At 49.2% G+C, this 18239-nt stretch overlaps 2 protein-coding genes and 1 long non-coding RNA gene across 3 annotated transcripts in view; 2 read left to right on the plus strand and 1 right to left on the minus strand.

The window, feature by feature from the left end:
- Positions 1 to 1530, plus strand: part of LOC147348104 (atypical chemokine receptor 2-like) — a 48994-nt gene extending 47464 nt beyond the window's left edge. The window contains 2 exon segments of the mRNA XM_086366211.1: positions 117 to 1275; positions 1277 to 1530. Coding sequence (XP_086222337.1) covers positions 117 to 1275; positions 1277 to 1307 — 1190 coding nt within the window. The 3' untranslated portion in view covers positions 1308 to 1530.
- Positions 1531 to 3093: 1563 nt separating this feature from the next.
- Positions 3094 to 9791, minus strand: CYP8B1 (cytochrome P450 family 8 subfamily B member 1). Its single transcript, XM_086366209.1, has one exon. It carries the CDS (start codon positions 6213 to 6215, stop codon positions 4716 to 4718), a length of 1500 nt encoding a protein of 499 aa, XP_086222335.1. The 5' UTR covers positions 6216 to 9791; the 3' UTR covers positions 3094 to 4715.
- A 2350-nt stretch (positions 9792 to 12141) lies between these two features.
- LOC147348106 (uncharacterized) lies at positions 12142 to 14173 on the plus strand. The gene is made up of 2 exons (XR_015151006.1): positions 12142 to 13042; positions 13432 to 14173. It is a non-coding gene; the product is annotated as an uncharacterized LOC147348106 (long non-coding RNA).
- The last annotated feature ends 4066 nt before the right edge of the window (positions 14174 to 18239 follow it).

The following is an 18239-nucleotide window of genomic DNA, read 5'->3' on the forward strand; positions in this document are numbered from 1 at the left end:
GTGTAAATGTGGAGAGTCTGTTGGCCAGCCCAGAAAAGGGGCTCCAGTGGGTTTGGAGAGAGGGCGGGAAGGCCTGGATCCGTCTCCTGTGGCTCACACTGCTCTCTGGCCCGCAGAGCTCCAGGACTGGGTGCGTCCTCCCACCATGGCCACCACCGCCTCCCCTCTGCCGCCCACCACCAAGGTGGCCAGTTCTGAGAACAGCAGCTCCTTCTATGACTATGAGTACTACCTGGAGGACATGATCTTCATGCTGTGCAGGAAGGACGAGGTGCTGTCATTTGGCAGAGTCTTTCTACCTGTCTTCTACAGCCTGATCTTTGTGCTGGGCCTGGTTGGAAACCTCCTCCTCCTAGCGGTCTTGCTCCGGTTCGTGCCTCGAAGACGGATGACCGAGACCTATCTGCTGAACCTGGCCATCTCCAACCTCCTGTTTGTGGTGACACTGCCCTTCTGGGGCATCTCTGTGGCATGGCATTGGGTCTTTGGGAGCGTCTTATGCAAGGTGGTGAGCACCCTCTATACCGTGAACTTCTACAGTGGCATCTTCTTCATCAGCTGCATGAGCCTGGACAAGTACCTGGAGATTGTCTGCGCTCGGCCCTACCACCGACTGAGGACCCGAGCCAAGAGCCTGTTGCTTGCAGCCAGTGTGTGGGCCATGGCCCTGGCTGTCTCCATTCCTGACATGGTCTTTGTGAGGACGCATGAGAACTCCCCGGGCATGTGGGAGTGCTATGCAGATTTTGGGGGACATGGGACCATCTGGAAGCTCTTCCTCCGCTTCCAGCAGAACCTCCTGGGGTTTCTCCTCCCCCTCCTTGCCATGATCTTCTTGTACTCCCGCATTGGCTCTGTGCTGGTGAGTCTGAGGCCCCCGGGCCAGAGGCGGGCCCTGAGGATGGCCGTAGCTCTGGTGGTGGCCTTCTTTGTGCTGTGGTTCCCGTACAATCTCACCTTGTTCCTGCACTCGCTGCTGGACCTGCAAGTCTTTGGGGACTGCAGGGTCAGCCAGCACCTGGACTATGCGCTGCAGGTGACGGAGAGCATCGCCTTCCTGCACTGCTGCTTCACCCCCGTCCTCTACGCCTTCTCCAGCCACCGCTTCCGCCAGTACCTCAAGGCTTTCCTGGCCACTGTGCTCAGAAGGCAACAGGCCCTGCCGTCCAGCTATTCTGAGAGTAGCGGGCTCACGGTCCAGGAAGATGTAATGGGCATGAGTGACCTCGGGGAGAGGCTGGCTGAGAGCTCCCCGGCAAGGGGGACAGAGGGAAAAACAGCCTGAACGGTCACACCACAGTCCATGAGAGCAGAGGGGACCTAGCTCCTTGGTGCATCCACTGAAATCTTCCCTTCAGAGGCCTCAGTGACCATGTTGCTGATCCCACTGGTCAGTTCTCAGTCCTCAGCCATCAGCAGCGTTCGCTCTCTCCCTCCCTCACCCTCCTCTTCCTTCACTGCCCTCCCGAAGTCCGTACTCGCTTGCCTGAAAGGCCGCCTTAGTTTAACAGCTGACCTCTGTGCTGCCCATCCTCGGGCTCGTGTGTCATCTGAGCTGCACCTAGCAGCCCCTGACCACAGCACCCTCAGCATCACTCCCACACCCTGCAGAGTAGTCAGATGTCTGCCACCCACCAGGCTTCCCCTTTCCCTGAAGCTCGGCTGGGAAAATATTATCATAATTTTGTTTAATATCACAGTCCTCATGCTGGCTCCAGGGGCTGGCTGTCAGGAGGGGCTGGAGGGTCTCCACCCATGAGAGTCCGCAGGTGGGAGGCAGAGTAAACACATATTTCTGGTGGTCCAGGAGCTTCTCCCTCCTTCTGCCTCCCGTGCCCTCACTCAGGAGCCTTCAGGGGTCCCTCAGAGCCTACACCATCAAATCCAGGACCTCTGTCCAGTCTTAAAGCTGGACTTTTCACAATCAGAATCCCACACACCATTTCACCCCGACACTCCTTCTCCTGGCTTTTCATTTCCTGGGCACCACACCTGTTGCTGTTTCCTTCACATTCCCATCTCTGCTCTTCGCTGGTTGGCTCCCTCATGGAACAGGGGTCATTTTCCAGCCAAGTATCCCCTCACCCTTGTTTTGTAACTGAGTCCTACCTGCTCTGGGAAACCACTCCAGAGTCACTCTGTCCTGTGCTTTGGGTGGTATTTGGGTGGGGCACGGGTCTTGGGCCAGCTTTGGCCTTACGTTTCCCTGATACAGTGATTCATTTAGGGATGGGCCCAGGCCCAGGCAGAGCTTGTGAAATGCAACTCGACTAGAACATGCTAGAACAGAGGCATGAAACAGAAGCCAGGAGGGTGTGAGGTCTAGGCTGCTCCTCCATCAGCTCGAACTTCAGAAGGGGAGGTGACAGCAGTGAGTGAGCAGATCCTGGGGTCAATGCCAAAGCCCCAGAATCAAGGCCCGGCTGAAGGACATCCCAAGCCTGCACTTGACAGTGACACGAACCAAGGGATGTCTTTTCAGTTTGGGGTGGTGGTCTTCTGTTACCTGCGACCTAAGGATTCCCGACGGATATGCCCTGCCCGGATGCTCCATGTCTCCCTCGGTCGGCATCCTCCCTGTGCACCGATATGTCCACCGAGAAACCTTTCCCAGGGAGCCCCTGAGCCACAGTGCCGTCTCTTTCTTGCTGAGCTTCTAAAGCATCACTGCTTTCTTCCACCTCCCAGCTGCTGCTGCTGCTGTCGCTTCAGTCGTGTCCAACTCTGTGCGACACCAGAGACAGCAGCCCACCAGGCTCCCCCGTCCCTGGGATTCTTCAGGCAAGAACACTGGAGTGGGTTGCCATTTCCTTCTCCAATGCATGAAAGTGAAAAGTGAAAGTGAAGTCCCTCAGTCGTGTCTGACTCTTCGCGACCCCATGGGCTGCAGCCTACCAGGCTCCTCCATCCATGGGATTTTCCAGGCAAGAGTACTGGAGTGGGGTGCCATTGCCTTCTCTGCCCACCTCCCAGAGCCACCTGCAAAACCCAGCACAGAGCCTGGCAGACAGTAGTGCTCAGAACAAAATTTTTGGCTGGATGGAATGAAGGCTAGGAGGACATGAGCCAAAGTAAAGTAGACAAGACTGGAAGTCAGGTTTCTGTAATTTAATCTACGTTTAGGGAATTGAGGTCAGAGATGAAGGAATAAGATACCAAGCCCTGTGGGCTGCAGTCTGAAGCAGGTGCAGGAGGCTGGAAACAGGACACAGAAAGCAATGACATGACAGATGGGCTGTGATACACGCAGTGGCAGGGTGCTCCAGGGAGGGGCTGGGGAGGAGGCCATCTCTGGCCAGATGGTGATGTTCAAGAGGCTTCCAGGAATAGCCGGCCCCGGGGCTGAGAGTGAAAACAAGCATTGTACGGACAGTTCCACTGGAGAAAGTTGTCAAAGTTGAATTGCCCTGGATTGAAAATTCGGGAACTGCATGTGGCAAAACTTAAATATCAACTGCGGGGAGGTGATGAGGAGCCAGAAAAGTAAAAAGGGGATGCTCAGAGGTGCTTTTGGAAAAAAAAATCTCTGGCAGTAGGGTAAACAGAGTCCACAGGCCCCACGTGGAAAGAGATGCTGGGATTGAGCTCTAAGAAGGGTAGCAGGGGTGGGGAAGCGGGACCATGGTTCGGTGGCACCACAGGGGTCAGATGACAGAGCTCTCTCCCTGTGGGAGAGAGAAAGGGAGGGGCTGAGGGTGTGTCCTCTGTATCTGCCTAAGGGGATGGGGTGGATGGTGATGTCCTGAGCAGAGAGGCAGGGAAATCAGGAGATGGGCGTGGTTCAGGGCAGAGGTGTGTGTGGGGGGGCACAGATGCTGAGTTCTGTGTGGGCTGAACTGAATCAGAGGTGCTGGGAGATCGCTGTGGGGATATTGGGGGTCTGGAGGTAGGAGAGAGCTCTGAGCTTAGCAATGGTTGTGGAAACCAAGTGAAGGGTTGAAATCACCCCAAGGTGGGGGTGCAGAGGGGAGAGGAGGGCAGGGAGGAGGGACCTTGCATATCTCTTCCATGAAAGGCCACCCTTTTCTAGAGCTGCTCTGTCCATTACAGAAGCCACACGGCTATTGAGCACTCAGTGTGAAGGGTTAAAAAGTACAGACCAGATCTTGGAGGGAAAACGAAATGTAAAAATATTTAATTAATACTTTTGTATGACTCCTTGTTGAAATGCTAATATTTTAGATACATCAGGACAAGTAAAATACAGTAGAAAAATGAATTTCACCAGTTTCTTTTTACTTTTAAAAATATGTCAGCTAGGAGATGAAAAATTACACATGTGGCTTGCCTCATATGGCTATCGGATGACACTGTTCTAGGCCCTGAATCCCACAGGGTGAGTGTTGAGGAAAACAAGCAAAGCAGAGTGGGAGGGTGGAGACCAATGTTTGCAAGATGCTATATGACTCACTGTAACCGGTGTCTGTACTGCGTGAGATTTATCATGGCATGTATTATCCCCCAAACTGAGTTGCCCACAGTTATTTCCCCTTCCTTGGACTTCCTATGAGAGGCGAGTTATGCAGCATCTGCTGTGAAAGATGGTGTTTTCAAGAGAGAAGTATCAGCCTGTGAGGTGATCAGAAGGATGCCAAAGAGCAGGGAGGACAAGCAGGAAGAGGAAGGGGGTGGTCTGGGGCTTTAGAGGGGTGGGCGAGAGGAGGCAGAGACCCAGGGGAGCACCCCCAGCCAGACTTCGGCCTCTTGGACAGAGCTCACTCCGCAGGCCGCAGGCGGTAGCGGAATCGCACCTCGTGGCTGGGCTGTGTGGTGCCAAAGCCCCAGCGCTGGGGGTCCACGGGTGGCACAGGTGTGGCAGGGTCCACCAACTCCAGGTCAAAGTTCATGACCATGAGCAGGATAAAGAGCTTCATCTCGTTGAGGGCCAAGAACCTCCCAGGGCAGATGGAGACACCCGAGCCCCACGGCATGGTATAGTGGCGGATCTTCTTGCCTGCCTTGTAGAAGTCTACTTTTCGGCTGCCACTGGGGGTGAGGAAGCGATCGTACCTGAAGGCGGTGGGCTCGGGGTGGATGTCGGGGTCCATGTGCACTGAGAGGTAAGGGAAGAGGGCCAGGATGTCTCCATTGCGGAGCAGGTACTCCTGCCCACTGGCCATCTGCAGGATCTGGTCATCGTTCACCACCCTGAGGAGGGTGGGCGAGGCCCTCAGCCGCAGTGTCTCTTCCATCACACTGTCCAGCACTGGCATGTGGTGCAGGGCACCGAACTTGAAGGACTGCTTAGCCTCCAGCCTGACCTCTCCCAGGAGCCGGGTGGCCTCCTCCCTCACAGCCCGCATGGCCTCTGGGTGCTTCAGGAGGAACAAGAGGGCCCAGAAAGAGGTCGGCCCTGTGTTCCCCTGGGAGGCCCAGAGCATCATGAAGTTGAACTTGTCCTGCATGGCTGGGGAGACACCCTGCTCCCTCAGAAACTGAAGCATGTAGGTGATCCAGTTGCTTATGCCGTACTTCTCCAGGTTGTGTTCCACCGAGAGTTCCTTATGGAAGAGACGCTGGAGCCGGCCCACTTCCAGCCACTCCCAGGGCCCCAGCAGGGAGTAAACAAACCGGGGGAACAGGCGGTCATACTTGCGAAACTCCAGGAATAGCTCCTCTGCCTGCAGCAGGTCCTGCTCCTTGTCCTTTGTGTAGCCGAACAAGCTCAGGTAGCCAGCCTTGAACAAGATGTTGTAGCAGAAGTGAAAGAGGCCATCCTCACGCCAGTGGTGGGTGTCCAGACTGGGGCCTGTGGGCCCCAGCATAACCAAGGACAGGGTGTCTAACATGACTTTGTTGAGCTCCTCCAAGCCTTCCCCCATGAGGTGCTTGGTGCTGGCTGAGTGTATCATCCTATAGTCTCCCTGCACAGAGCGGTATCCAAATACCTTTAGCACCAGTTTTTGAGCATACTCCACAAAGTCTAGCTTCCTCTGCGCATCCTTGAGGATAGGGCCAAAAGACAGAGGGTCCATGACAAAGGTGAAGTACTGGCCCCCTAGCTGTACCGTGAATATGTCCCCATGTTTGGCCTGCATGTGCCTCAGAAATTCGAACATATTCTTCCGGAAAGCCATGGCATGGCCCAGCCAGGGCACGGGGCCCTTATCCAGTGGGGGCTCCTTGGGTCTTCGTTGCCGGAGCAGCCCCCGAAGGCACAGATATCCCACAATGGCCACTAGCAGGGCTCCCAGCGCCGGACCCCAGAGCACCATGGCTGGTCTGTTCCAGGTTGAGCTCTGGATGTGCTGTTCTCTGGGTGCCAGAGGATTTGGGAGGACAAAGTGGGGATAGAAAGGACTTCCTACCTGGACCTTGCCCTGTGGCTGCAAGTTGCTGTAAATAAAGCTGGTGAGACAGTACCTCAGAGCAAACCCTTTCCCTTGATTTTGTTAGGACCTAGTCACGTGAGAGGAGCAGGTGGGAGGAAGCAGGAGGAAGGCCAGAAGGAAGCCTCTTGCTATGGTCACAGCCCCCGCAAGAGCTTCAGACTTTGTTCCAACCTTTCCTGACACGGTCCAGCATTTTCTCTGCCAAGACTTCTTTGACCCAACGCCCGCCCTTGTGACTTACTGACCACTCACTCCTTTATTTACTCTTGACTTCATATATCCATTAATTTGCTAGTTTCTTCAACAGAAATGCACGAAGTACTTACTAAGTTTCACATCCACCTCTTCCTCATTCTTTAAAAGACCCACAGACTCTCCCAAACAGAGGCTTCTTCAAACACAAGCTCAGACTTGAGTCTCTGAGTCTCTCGCCAACTGGCTTGCACACTTCTCTACCAAGAAATACAGAATGTAAATCATGGAATTATGAAATGTCAGAGATGATAGGGACTTCAAACCAACTGCTTTACTTCACAAGAAGGATCTCGGTACAGAGTGTAGCAGGGACTTTTTCTGACAGTGGCCCTGGCTTGGGTGAGGTGAGTTGACCATTTACTAGGGACCTTCAGTGACATGTCAGGCTAAGACCCTGTCAGCAGGCCCAAGAAGAAGAAAACTACTGTTGGCTCTTAAGACTTTGGTTCAGCAGCCTAGCTCATTGTAGCAATATATGAGGTTCAGACTGAATTCAACCAGTTGTGACAACCCTCAAGTTACTCTTTAACTTCTGAGATGACCTGCAAACAGGGACTTTGTCTCTTCAGACAATCATACGATTTCTCTTGAGTGAGCTCCCATGTGTAGCTCCTCCCACTAGGGAGCTGAAAATATCCACACTCAGCATCCATGAAGTCCTCTCTGGTTGCTCAGGGCAACCACAGCAAGTACTCAGCTCCAACAACTCTCCCCATCCTTAGGATATGGTCAGAAAGGGAATTCCCTGGTGGCCCACTGATTAGGACTCTGCTTTTACTGCTGTGGCCCGGGTTCAGTCCCTGGTCAGGGAACTAAGACCCCACAGGCTGAGGGTCTGCCAAAAAAAGAAAAAGGTCAGAAACTGTGAGTCAAGTCCAAAGAGCTTGACTTTGTCCCTTAGTATTTTTAGTATTTTTTTGTATTTTGGGATTCGGATTTTTTTTTTTTTTTTTTGGTCGTACCATTTGACTTGTGGGATCTGTTTCCCTACCAGGGATTAAACCTGTGCTGCTGTTTGGGAGCTTGGAGTCTGAACAAGTGGACCAACAGAGAAGTCCCTGTCCCTCAGTTTTAATGGATGGCAGCCCCACCTGGCTTGTCAGCAGTAAAGAACCCACCCGCAATGCAAGAGCTATGGGTTCAATTCCTGGGTCAGGAAGATCCCTTGGAGAAGGAAATGCCAAGCCACTCCAGTTTTCTTGCCTGGAAAAATGCCATGGACAGCCCATGGGGTCAAAAAGGAGTCAGACACCACTTAGCAACTGTACAACAACAACCACCACTACCTTACATTCATTCTTTCCTTCATTTATTCATTCATTCTCTCCTTCATTTATTCACTTATTCACTCACACCCACTCATCCATTCATTTCCTCCTTTCTTGGAACAGCCTTGTCTATCCATTTAACAGATACCTGCTGTGCACTTAAACCAGAAATTTTGCTGCAACCCTAAATGAGACAGACCTGGTCCCTGCCCTCTTGGAGTTTATGGCTTCCACCGAAGAAGCATATAATCACAATTGTGTTAAGTGCTACAAAAAAGGGCTGAACAGGAAGGAGGATGGGGAATCAGGGAGGTTGCACTGATCAGGATCATTAGTGGAGGACAACAAGACCAGGTAAATGTGTGCTGTGTGTAAGGATATAGGGGACATTCTTCTAAAGCAAGTGGCAGGGTCATCTCAAGAGGGCCAGTGTGGCCAGAGTGTTCAGAGCGGGAGGAGTCTCCAGCTCAGTGCGAATTTGAGCTCTGACCAATCACCATTGCACTGAACTCTTCTCACGCCAGCAGGTCCAGCCACTCTTGTGTATATGGGGCCAGCCCACCAGGGCCACTGAAGGGTGGCCTGTCCCACGGTGTTGGCCCAGGCGCTGCCCTCCCAACCCTCTGGAGTGGCTGGGACCCAGCGGTCCAGAGTGTGCACCGCAAGCCTATGGCAAGTCTCAGCCTCACACAGTCCAGCCGCAGCTGCAGGGCAGGGTGGGGGCGGCATCACAATGGAGTTGCAGGGCAGTCCGGGAGCCTTGGAGTACAGAACGAAGCACGGCAAAGGCTAATAGAGTTTTGCCAAGAGAACGCAGTGGTCATAGCAAACACCCTCTTCCAACAACACAAGAGAAGACTCTACACATGGACATCACCAGATAGTTAATACCAAAATCAGATTGATTATATTTTTTGGAGTCAAAGATGGAGAAGCTCTATATATAAGTCAGCAAAAACAAGACCGGAAGGTGACTGTGGCTCAAATGATGTACTCCTTAGTGCCAAATTCAGACTTAAACTGAAGACAGTAGGGAAAACCACTAGACCATTCAGGTATGACCTAAATCAAATCCCTTACCACTATACAGTGGAAGTGAAAAATAGATTCAAGGAATTAGATCTGATAGAGTGCCTGAAGAACTATGGACAGAGGTTCGTGACATTGTACAGGAGGCAGTGATCAAGACCATCCCCAAAAAAGAAATGCAAAAGGCAAAATGGTTGTCTGAGGAGGCCTTACAAATAGCTGAGAAGAGAACCGAAAGGCAAAGGAGAAAAGGAAAGATGCTAATGCTAATGCTAAGTCACTTCAGTCGGGTTCGACTCTGTGCGACCCCATAGACAGCAGCTCACCAGGCTCCCCCGTCCCTGGGATTCTCCAGGCAAGAACACTGGAGTGGGTTGCCATTTCCTTCTCCAATGCATGAAAGTGAAAAGGGAAAGTGAAATCTCTCAGTCACGTCTGACTTTTAGTGATATACCCATTTGAATGCAGTGTTCCAAAGGATAGCAAGGAGAGATAAGAAAGCCTTCCTCAGTGACCAATGCAAAGAAATAGAGGAAAACAATAGAATGGGAAAGACTAGAGATCTCTTCAAGAAAATCAGAGATACCAAGGGAACATTTCATGCAAAGATGGGCTCAATAAAGTACAGAAATGGTATGGACCTAACCGAAGCAGAAGGTATTAAGAGGAGGTGGCAAGAAGATACAGAAGAACTATACAAAAAAGATCTTCATGACTCAGATAAGCATGATGATGTGATCACTCACCTAGAGCCAGACATCCTGGAATGTGAAGTCAAGTGGGCCTTAGAAAGCATCACTATGAACAAAGCTAGTGGAGGTGGTGGAATTCCAGTTGAGCTATTTCAAATCCTGAAAGATGATGCTGTGAAAGTGCTGCACTCAATATGCCAGCAAATTTGGAAGACTCAGCAGTGGCCACAGGACTGGAAAAGGTCAATTTTCATTCCAATCCCAAAGAAAGGCAATGCCAAAGAATGCTCAAACTACTGCACAATTGCACTCAATCTCACACACTAGCAAAGTAATGCTCAAAATTCTCCAAGCCAGGCTTCAACAGTACATGAACCGTGAACTTCCAGGTGTTCAAGCTGGATTTAGAAAAGGCAGAGGAATCAGAGACCAAATTGCCTACATCTGTTGGATCATCAAAAAAGCAAGAGAGTTCCAGAAAAACATCTATTTCTGCTTTATTGACTATGCCAAAGCCTTTGTGTAGATCACAATAAACTATGGAAAATTCTGAAAGAGGTGGGAGTACCAGACCACCTGACCTGCCTCCTGAGAAATCTGTATGCAGGTCAGGAAACAACAGTTAGAACCAGACATGGAACAACAGACTTGTTCCAAATGGGGAAAGGAGTACGTCAAGGCTGTATATTGTCACCCTGTTTATTTAACTTATATGGAGAGTACATCATGAGAAATGCCGGTCTGGATGAAGCACCAGCTGGAATCAAGATTGCTGGAAGAAATATCAATAACCTCAGATATGCAGATGACACCACCCTTATGGCAGAAAGTGAAGAAGAACTAAAGAGCCTCTTGATGAAAGTGAAAGTGGAGAGTGAAAAAGTTGGCTTAAAGCTCAACATTCAGAAAACGAAGATCATGACATCTGGTCCCATCACTTCATGGCAAAGAGATGGGGAAACAGTGGAAACAGTGTCAGACTTTATTTTTTTGGGCTCCAAAATCACTGCAGATGGTGACTGCAGCCATGAAATTAAAAGATGCTTCCTCCTTGGAAGAAAAGCTATGACCAACCTAGACAGCATATTAAAAACCAGGGACGTTACTTTGTCGACAAAGTCCATCTAGTCAAAGCTTTGGTTTTTCCAGTGGTCATGTATGGATGTGAGAGTTGGACTATAAAGAAAGCTGAGTGCCGCAGAATTGGTGCTTTTGAACTGTGGTGTTGGAGAAGACTCTTGAGAGTCCCTTGGACTGCAAGGAGATCCAACCAGTCCATGCTAAAGGAAATCAGTCCTGAATATCCATTGGAAGGACTGATGCTGAAGCTGAAACTCCCATACTTTGGCCACCTGATACGAAGAACTCATTTGAAAAGACTCTGATCCTGGGAAAGACTGAGGGCAGGAGGAGAAGGGGAGAACAGAGGATGAGATGGTTGAATGGCATCACTGATTTAATGGACATGTGTTTGAGTAGACTCCAGGAGTTGGTGATGGACAGGGAGGCCTGGTGTGCTGCAGTCCATGGGGTCGCAAAGAGTTGGACACAACTGAGCGACTAAACTGAACTGAACTCTGAGGATCAACGACCTGCAGAGGTGTCCTCTGGGCTCGCTAGAGGGACCTCGGGCCTAGGGGCCGGAAGGCCCATGAGGCATTTCTGCTGCCCCGCCCTGCGCTTAATGGAGACTTTAGGTCGGTGCTTTGGGGGTCCTCAGTCTGGAGACACTCTATGGCAGTAAATCTGGGAGCTTGGGTCTCTGTCCTGTTCATGGCCCTCTGCTGGTCATGCCTTTTGCCACCATGACCGCTTACATTTTTACCATTTAAAATTTTTACCAATTTTATATTAAGAATTTACCATGAGCCAGGAATTAAGCGAAATGCTTAACATCTGTTATGCAGTCTAGTTCCCATGACCCATGTCATGGATCTCTAGAACCACCTTCACATGCAGAGAATTGCCTAGAAGAACTCAGAGGACTTGGCCTATAGTTTTACTCATAACCGAAATTTATTACAGTGGTGTATTAAAGATACATAGCCAAATCATCAGGGGAAAAGACAAACATGGAGTCTGCAAGAATCTATGTACAAGCTTCCTAATGCTTTCCTGAGAGAAGGATTTACTAGAGAAATTAGAAAACACCTTGAGATGAATGAAAATGAAAACCAAAGTTTACGGCATATAGTGAAATTAGTACTCAGATGAAAAATTACAGATGTAATTAGATTTGGGCAATTATAGATAATTGTAGGGATTCCCTGGTAGCTCATCTGGTTAAGAATCTACCTGCAATGAAGGAGACCCCAGTTCAATTCCTGGGCCGGGGTCAGGAAGATTCCCCTGGAGAAGGGATAGGCTTCCCACTCTAGTATTCTTGGACTTCCCTGGTGGCTCAGCTGGTAAAGAATCCGCCTGCAATGCGGGAGACCTGGGTTTGTTCCCTGGGTCAGGAAGATCCCCTGGAGAAGGGAAAGGCTGCCCATTCCAGTATTCTGGCCTGGAGAATTCCATGGACTATATAATTCATGAGGTCACAAAGAGTGATCAAGAATTTACAAGGTGATAATTCTAATGTGGTCTTGGCATGGCTCACATGTCACAGGGTGGTAGATGGTCTTGGGTGTTATACATTATATAAGAAAGGAACTTCTTAGCTAACTAGGGATGAGCTGTAGCATATAGTGTGAGAAGACGTGGGGAGGATTGGGGAAAAGGTGAAGTGATTGTTCCAGAGACTAGATGTAATGATTCTATGGCTGTGGAAGGAGAGAAACAATCCTAGTTTGTAAGGCAAAAACACCCTAGACTCTGGGAAGTCAGGAGCAGAGGCAGAGATAATTAGTCTAGCTTAGCTTTTGTCTGTAGGTTATCTGGCCAATTTAACCCAGGCTTTTACCACTACCCTCAATTTGACTACTGGCCAGATCTTAGTTTAAAAGTTCTCAGAATCCTCCCAATAGCCACTGACTCCAGAAAGGAACAGCCTCATCAAAAAACAGCAGAACAGAATTAACTTTCTAGACATTGACATAATTCCCTTTAGCTTTATGTTACTGTTGGAGTCTCTTGTACATTTTTCAGAGATCACTGATTTTCTTAAATTCTCTAGCATGAATGATGATGGACAATTGTATTGCCCTGGATTTCTCACTGGCCAGTTTAGCTGAGGTATGTGCCATTGCCAGTTTTTCTTGCCCCACAGGGATTAATGACACATTTAGTTCTGGATGTGGAGCCTCACCATGGTCTTTCCTACAGTGAGCCTGGTTATACTACTGTGAGTCACAATCACTGTCACTCCTGTCCAGTGCTGCCTGAGACAAATGGAATATATTTGGCCCAATCCTCTTTCAGTACAATGAACTAGAGTATCTGGTGACCTACGTGGTGACATGCTTCTCAGAATTCTTTATGTGTTAGAAGTAAGGAGTTAGGAACTGCCCTGGTGGTCCAGTGGGTAAGTATCCATGCTTCCAATGCAGGGGGTGTGGGTTTGATCCCTGGTCAGGGAACTAAAATTGCACACGTTGCATGGCAAAAAGTTAGGAGGTAAAGTTGTAGGAGAATTGCCTCTACCATGGTGCTCTGGCAGTTTCACTCATGTCTATTGGTTTGGCCAATATATAGGCCATGCAGGCAAAGCCTTGAACTATAGCTAATCTGAGTCTTGGCAGACCACCTTGTGATCCTTCCAGAACAAAAGAGGATCTTTACAAGCTTTTCAGGCCATCTCCCACTTCTGTCCCTATCCCTGTGGGAGGCTGTTATGAGACAGTTTCTCATTGCCTCCCAGATTCTGATAAGTAATGAGACTTTCTCTCCCACTCTTCTCTGGTTTAACTTCAGACTATAACACTGTAATTTCCAGTAGTCATGTACACTTGTGAGAGCTGAACCATAAAGAAGGCAGAGTGCTGAAGAATTGATGCTTTTGAACTGTGGTGCTGGAGAAGCCTCTTGAGAGTCCCTTGAATAGCAAGGAGATCAATCCAGTCAATCCTAAAGGAAATCAACCCCGAAAACTTATTGGAAGTTCTGATGCTGAAGCTCCAATACTTTGGCCACCTGATGTGAACAGCTGATTCATTGGAAAAGACCTTGATGCTGGGAAGCACTGAAGGCAGAGGGAGAAGAGGGTGACAAAGGATGAGATGGCTGAATGGCATCAATGGACATGAACTTGGGCAAACTCCGGGAGATGGTCGGGGACAGGGAGGCCTGGAGTGCTGCAGTTCATGGGGGTCGCGAAGAGTCAGACATAACTTGGCGACTGAACAACAATATAACACTGTTGAGCTGCAGCCTAAAATTGACTCCTCAGCAAGGGTGTATCCCACAACCCATGTTGCGGTCATCCAGCCCCCTTTTGTTTTCGTGTCGTTGTTTTTGGTGTGTGGGACAAGGACCTGGGGGATTGGGATGTTTGCCTACTCTTCCTTTTGCTGTTTTTGTAATTAATACATTATACGAATCTCAGAATGACAGATTATCTTTACTGGCCAAATCAATTAGGACGTGGCCTTGACCTTGCCTGCTGCCATGTGTTTGACAGAAGAATAATAGAGTAAAAATATGGGATTAAATGTGATAGACTCTTCCTTGCCTCTTTAATTTTCTAAAAAAAATATAAACCAAACACTGATCATAGCCATCGATACCTCTTTTCAGGTGGACCATAACTTGGTAAATCAGGTATTTGAGGGCTCCTTATTCTGAGCTACAACTCCCGCAATTGTTTTGTCACCAGTTCAGTTTTCTCCAGCTGGTCCTGAGGAAAATCATGGGGTTAACATATATCAAATTGTTGTATGCTCACCCTTCATAGTGATCTTCCCCAAGTTAAGAGTCTTTGCTTCCTTCTCAGTACCTGCAGACTATCAGCTATTGTCCTTTTATGAGTTACTCCAGTATTCTCTTAGAAACCAACCAACCAACCAATAAACCTGGGAGTTCATATGAGGGCTTCTTTGTAACTTTCTGTAGGTATGGTATCTGTAAGCTCCAGTCCCTGAGGTACCTGAACCTGATTTTGAGTTCCTGTGAAGCAGATATCTTTCTACTTTGTTCATTCTAGAGACTGAATATACAAATGGACAATGGCCAGACCATATAGAAAAGTAGAACTCTGACTCTCAATCTGCAGCAGCCTGTCCAGAAAACCAATGCACTATTAGCAATAATCAATCCAAGAGGTCAAACTACTGTCTGTAGCAATCGGTCCAGGAAGCCAAAGTAACCCCTGTAGTAATCATCCCTAAATAGCCAGAGTCTGAATAATGCCTCACAACCAATCACATAAGATGCTTTGCTTCTAGTAAGGCCTTATACTTAGAATCTTTTATCAGCACATACTTGAAGCCTTCCTTTATTCCTGCTATCAAACTTTCCACTTCTCTGCCAAATGCAAGTATGGCGGCTGATCTCTGAATAAATAGCCATTGCTTGTTCTCATCTCTGAGGTTTTCCTTTATTTCCACAACTTTCTTTAAAAGCTTATCTTCCTCTGTGACTGTAGGTAAGTCATTTCCTCTTTTGGGGCATTACTTCAACTGAAAAACTGGCTCAACATATAATCATCCTTTTATTCAACAGACATTCTATGGCACTTGAAGAAATTGGGTCCTAAGAAGTGCTAGATTTGGGGCAGATATTAGAGACACAAAGGTGAGCATATCCAGGACATAGTAGGATATGTGAACAGGCCTAATCAAGGGAAGTGTGGGCTATCTTGTATCAGCATCTATCCTGCAAAGGTGCAACAAGGTGGAGAAGTGGGAAGAAAAGGGCCAGGGAAGAATTCTACAGCGTCAGTGTCTCTGGGAGAGCTGGGCCCCTCTCCTCTCCTACTGAGCACGGCGGAGGACCACAGAGTCGCGGAGCCCTCCACCATCCTAGAGAAGCTGGAATGGCAGGAGTGCGCCGGCCTCCACCTCTCGCGTGAAGCAATCTGGCCAACACAGAACGTGGAGAGCTGCATGTGGGGTTGGCGGGGGCTTGAGGCCTGCGTCTTTCCAGGTCCGCTCCCGGGCCGATGGCTGGTATGTCAGCCCCGAGCGGTTCTGGAGCCTTCCTCCCAGACACCTGGCCGCCCCCGGTCTGACCCAGCGAGCAGCTGGTGGCCCTGGGAAGTGGGGCCCGTTTCAGCCCAGCGCTCAACCTGCTGCCAGGACAGCCCACGTTGTCAAAGGTGAGCCGATGCCAGGAAGCTGGCTATAGGCCCAGATGAGGGGCGGAAAGCAGGCAGTGCAGTGACGGGGAAATTGGGACACAGTCCTGAGTGGAGGGACCCGAGGAACAGGCAGGGGCAGAGTGGATCCGGCATCCCCCAGGCTTGTGGCGTCAGGGGAAGCAGATGCACAGACCTGAGCCAGTGCTGGGGTAGAGGTGTCCACAGACCGCTGTGTGCGGCGATGAACGGCCAGAACTTCCACGACTGGTTTTACAGAGCTGGTTTTGTTTGAGGTGGGTCTTGAGATGAACGGGCTTCCCTGGTGGCTCAGATGGTAAAGAATCTGCCTGCAGTGTAGGATACCTGAGTTTGATCCCTGGGTTGGGAAGATACCCTGGAGTAGAGAATGGCTGCCCGCCCACTCCAGTATTCTTGCCTGGAAAATCCCCATGGACTGAGGAGCCTGATGGGCTACAGTCCATAGGGTCACAAAGAGTCGTACACGGCTAAGCCACTAACACTTTGACTTAACACCTTTAGATGAACACAAGGGAGGATCTGGATCTTCAGGCAGGGCTGGGGGCCGGGGGCTGCAGGTCTAAGGGCACAGAGCTGGACAAGGGAAAAGGAGCCAGACTGGAGACAAACTAACATATGAGGAGCACATTCTTGACATAGGCATGGTTTCGTCCCAGTGTGAATCCTCTGATGTACAATGCAAAGTGATCTAAAACTGAAATTCTTCCCACATTCCTTACATCCATAGACCTTCTGTCCATTATGAACTCTCTGATGTTGATCAAAGTCTTCCTTTTGATCAAAACACTTGCCACATTCTTCATGTACATAGAACGCCTCTTCACTGAGGCTTTCCTGATGTACAAGGTGGGTGTTAACATCGGCATCCTCTGAACGCTCTTCTACTAAGATCATCTCATCTTTGACAATCACTGCCGTGATGTCACGTGTAGTGTTCTCCACACTTGCCCTATTTAGGGTAGTCAGGCCATCTCCCTACAGTGCTTTTCTCCTCTTCACAGGTTTTTCCAAACCAGAATTCCTGGGAGCCACAGAACTGGGGTCCACTCAATAGCAACATGTGGTCCTGTGCCTGCTCGTGAATGTTCTTCAGGATAAAATGTTCTTTCTCACTCTTCAACACCCCCTCTGAAAGGAGAAAACAGAGCTGCAAATGTCATCAGTACCCATGACAGAGCGACTAAAGTCATCAAGCTGTATTAATATGTCCATTTTTCTCAAGTGCCACTCCTGTGTCTAAGCAGGAGGGGAGAATGAAGGTTGGGGGAAAGACTGGTAACACAGATGACCTGAAATTTGAGAGTAGTAAGAATATAAAGGACAGGAAAGAGAGGTTCAGGGAAGTTGGGATTCCATCAGTTCACCAAAATACAAAAACTTGTCACTTATTTTAAAATGTCAAGAAGAAATAGGAAAGACTAACGTCTCTGCACCTGCCCCTAGGAGCTGAAAGCCAATTCATATAGAAAACTATCTTGACAGGATAGAATTTCAAAGAGCTGCTCCTGAGGCTGTGTTGGGAAATCACCATCTCTTACTTCCCTTCCTTCCTATCCATCATAGCCTTCTCTTTTTATAAGGGTCAGCGATGAGTCTCTCTATGGCATCCATAAAAATGGCCTCATAGCCTCACTCAGCCACTTCCAGAAGTCACTTCTAACTCTAATGATAAACACCTAAGGATAAAACTCTAGTGATAAAAATATGTAAAGCACATATTTACAAAGGTCCACTCTAATAAATTCTTCAGAGTTAGTTAAGCTCTGTTTCTTTGTAACTCCCATCCAAGCCTGGAGAACTGTAGACCAATTCTACAATTTCCAAGGGAAATTGAGTAGTAACATGAGCTCCAGGAAGGGCTGCTGCAGGTCAGGGAGTTCAGGTTTTATTTAAGGAATAACCTCGCTGTTAGCTTTCTGTCTAAAGCAGAGATGGGAAATTCCCTGGAGTGATAGCGAGAGTAGGTCCTGAGATCCTGAGAGAATCTAGAGGACACTGTGGTTCCCTCCCTACATCCATTCTCCTCCCCCTCCCCGACTAGGGAGTAGCCAGGCCCTTTGGGTGGGAGTAATCCCAACTCCAGCTTCTAGCATAGGCCCCCACTGAGATAAGCCAAGTAAGTTCTCCCATCTAAGTCACTACATGAGAGACCTGTTCAGAGACCAGCAATCCAGGCCAAGTCAGTCAATGCACAGCTTCTCCCTGGCTATGGGACCAATTTAGAGCCGGCATAAGACTTAAGATGGTGAGTAGAGCAACACGTGGACTGTGACTCACCATGGTTAGAGCCTAAGGAAGGCCTGCCCTGTTCCTCCCCCTGGGTGTGAAGAAGCACAGTCCTGGTTACAACTACCAATCACATTCACACTAAGGAGAAACTTTATGAATGTAAGGGCTTTAAGAAAGGCTTCATGTGGAACTTGGGTCTCGCTCGGCACCCCTGGGT

This window comes from Bos grunniens, chromosome 22, assembly GCF_055505025.1.
Source record: "Bos grunniens cultivar Pamir isolate PY7600 chromosome 22, Bosgru_T2T1.0, whole genome shotgun sequence".
Taxonomy (NCBI): Eukaryota; Metazoa; Chordata; class Mammalia; order Artiodactyla; family Bovidae; genus Bos; species Bos grunniens.

What these genes read in the sequence shown, in the direction of transcription:
- CYP8B1 (XM_086366209.1), bottom strand. Translation starts at nt 6,215, where the DNA reads ATGGTGCTCTGGGGTCCGGCGCTGGGAGCCCTGCTAGTGGCCATTGTG.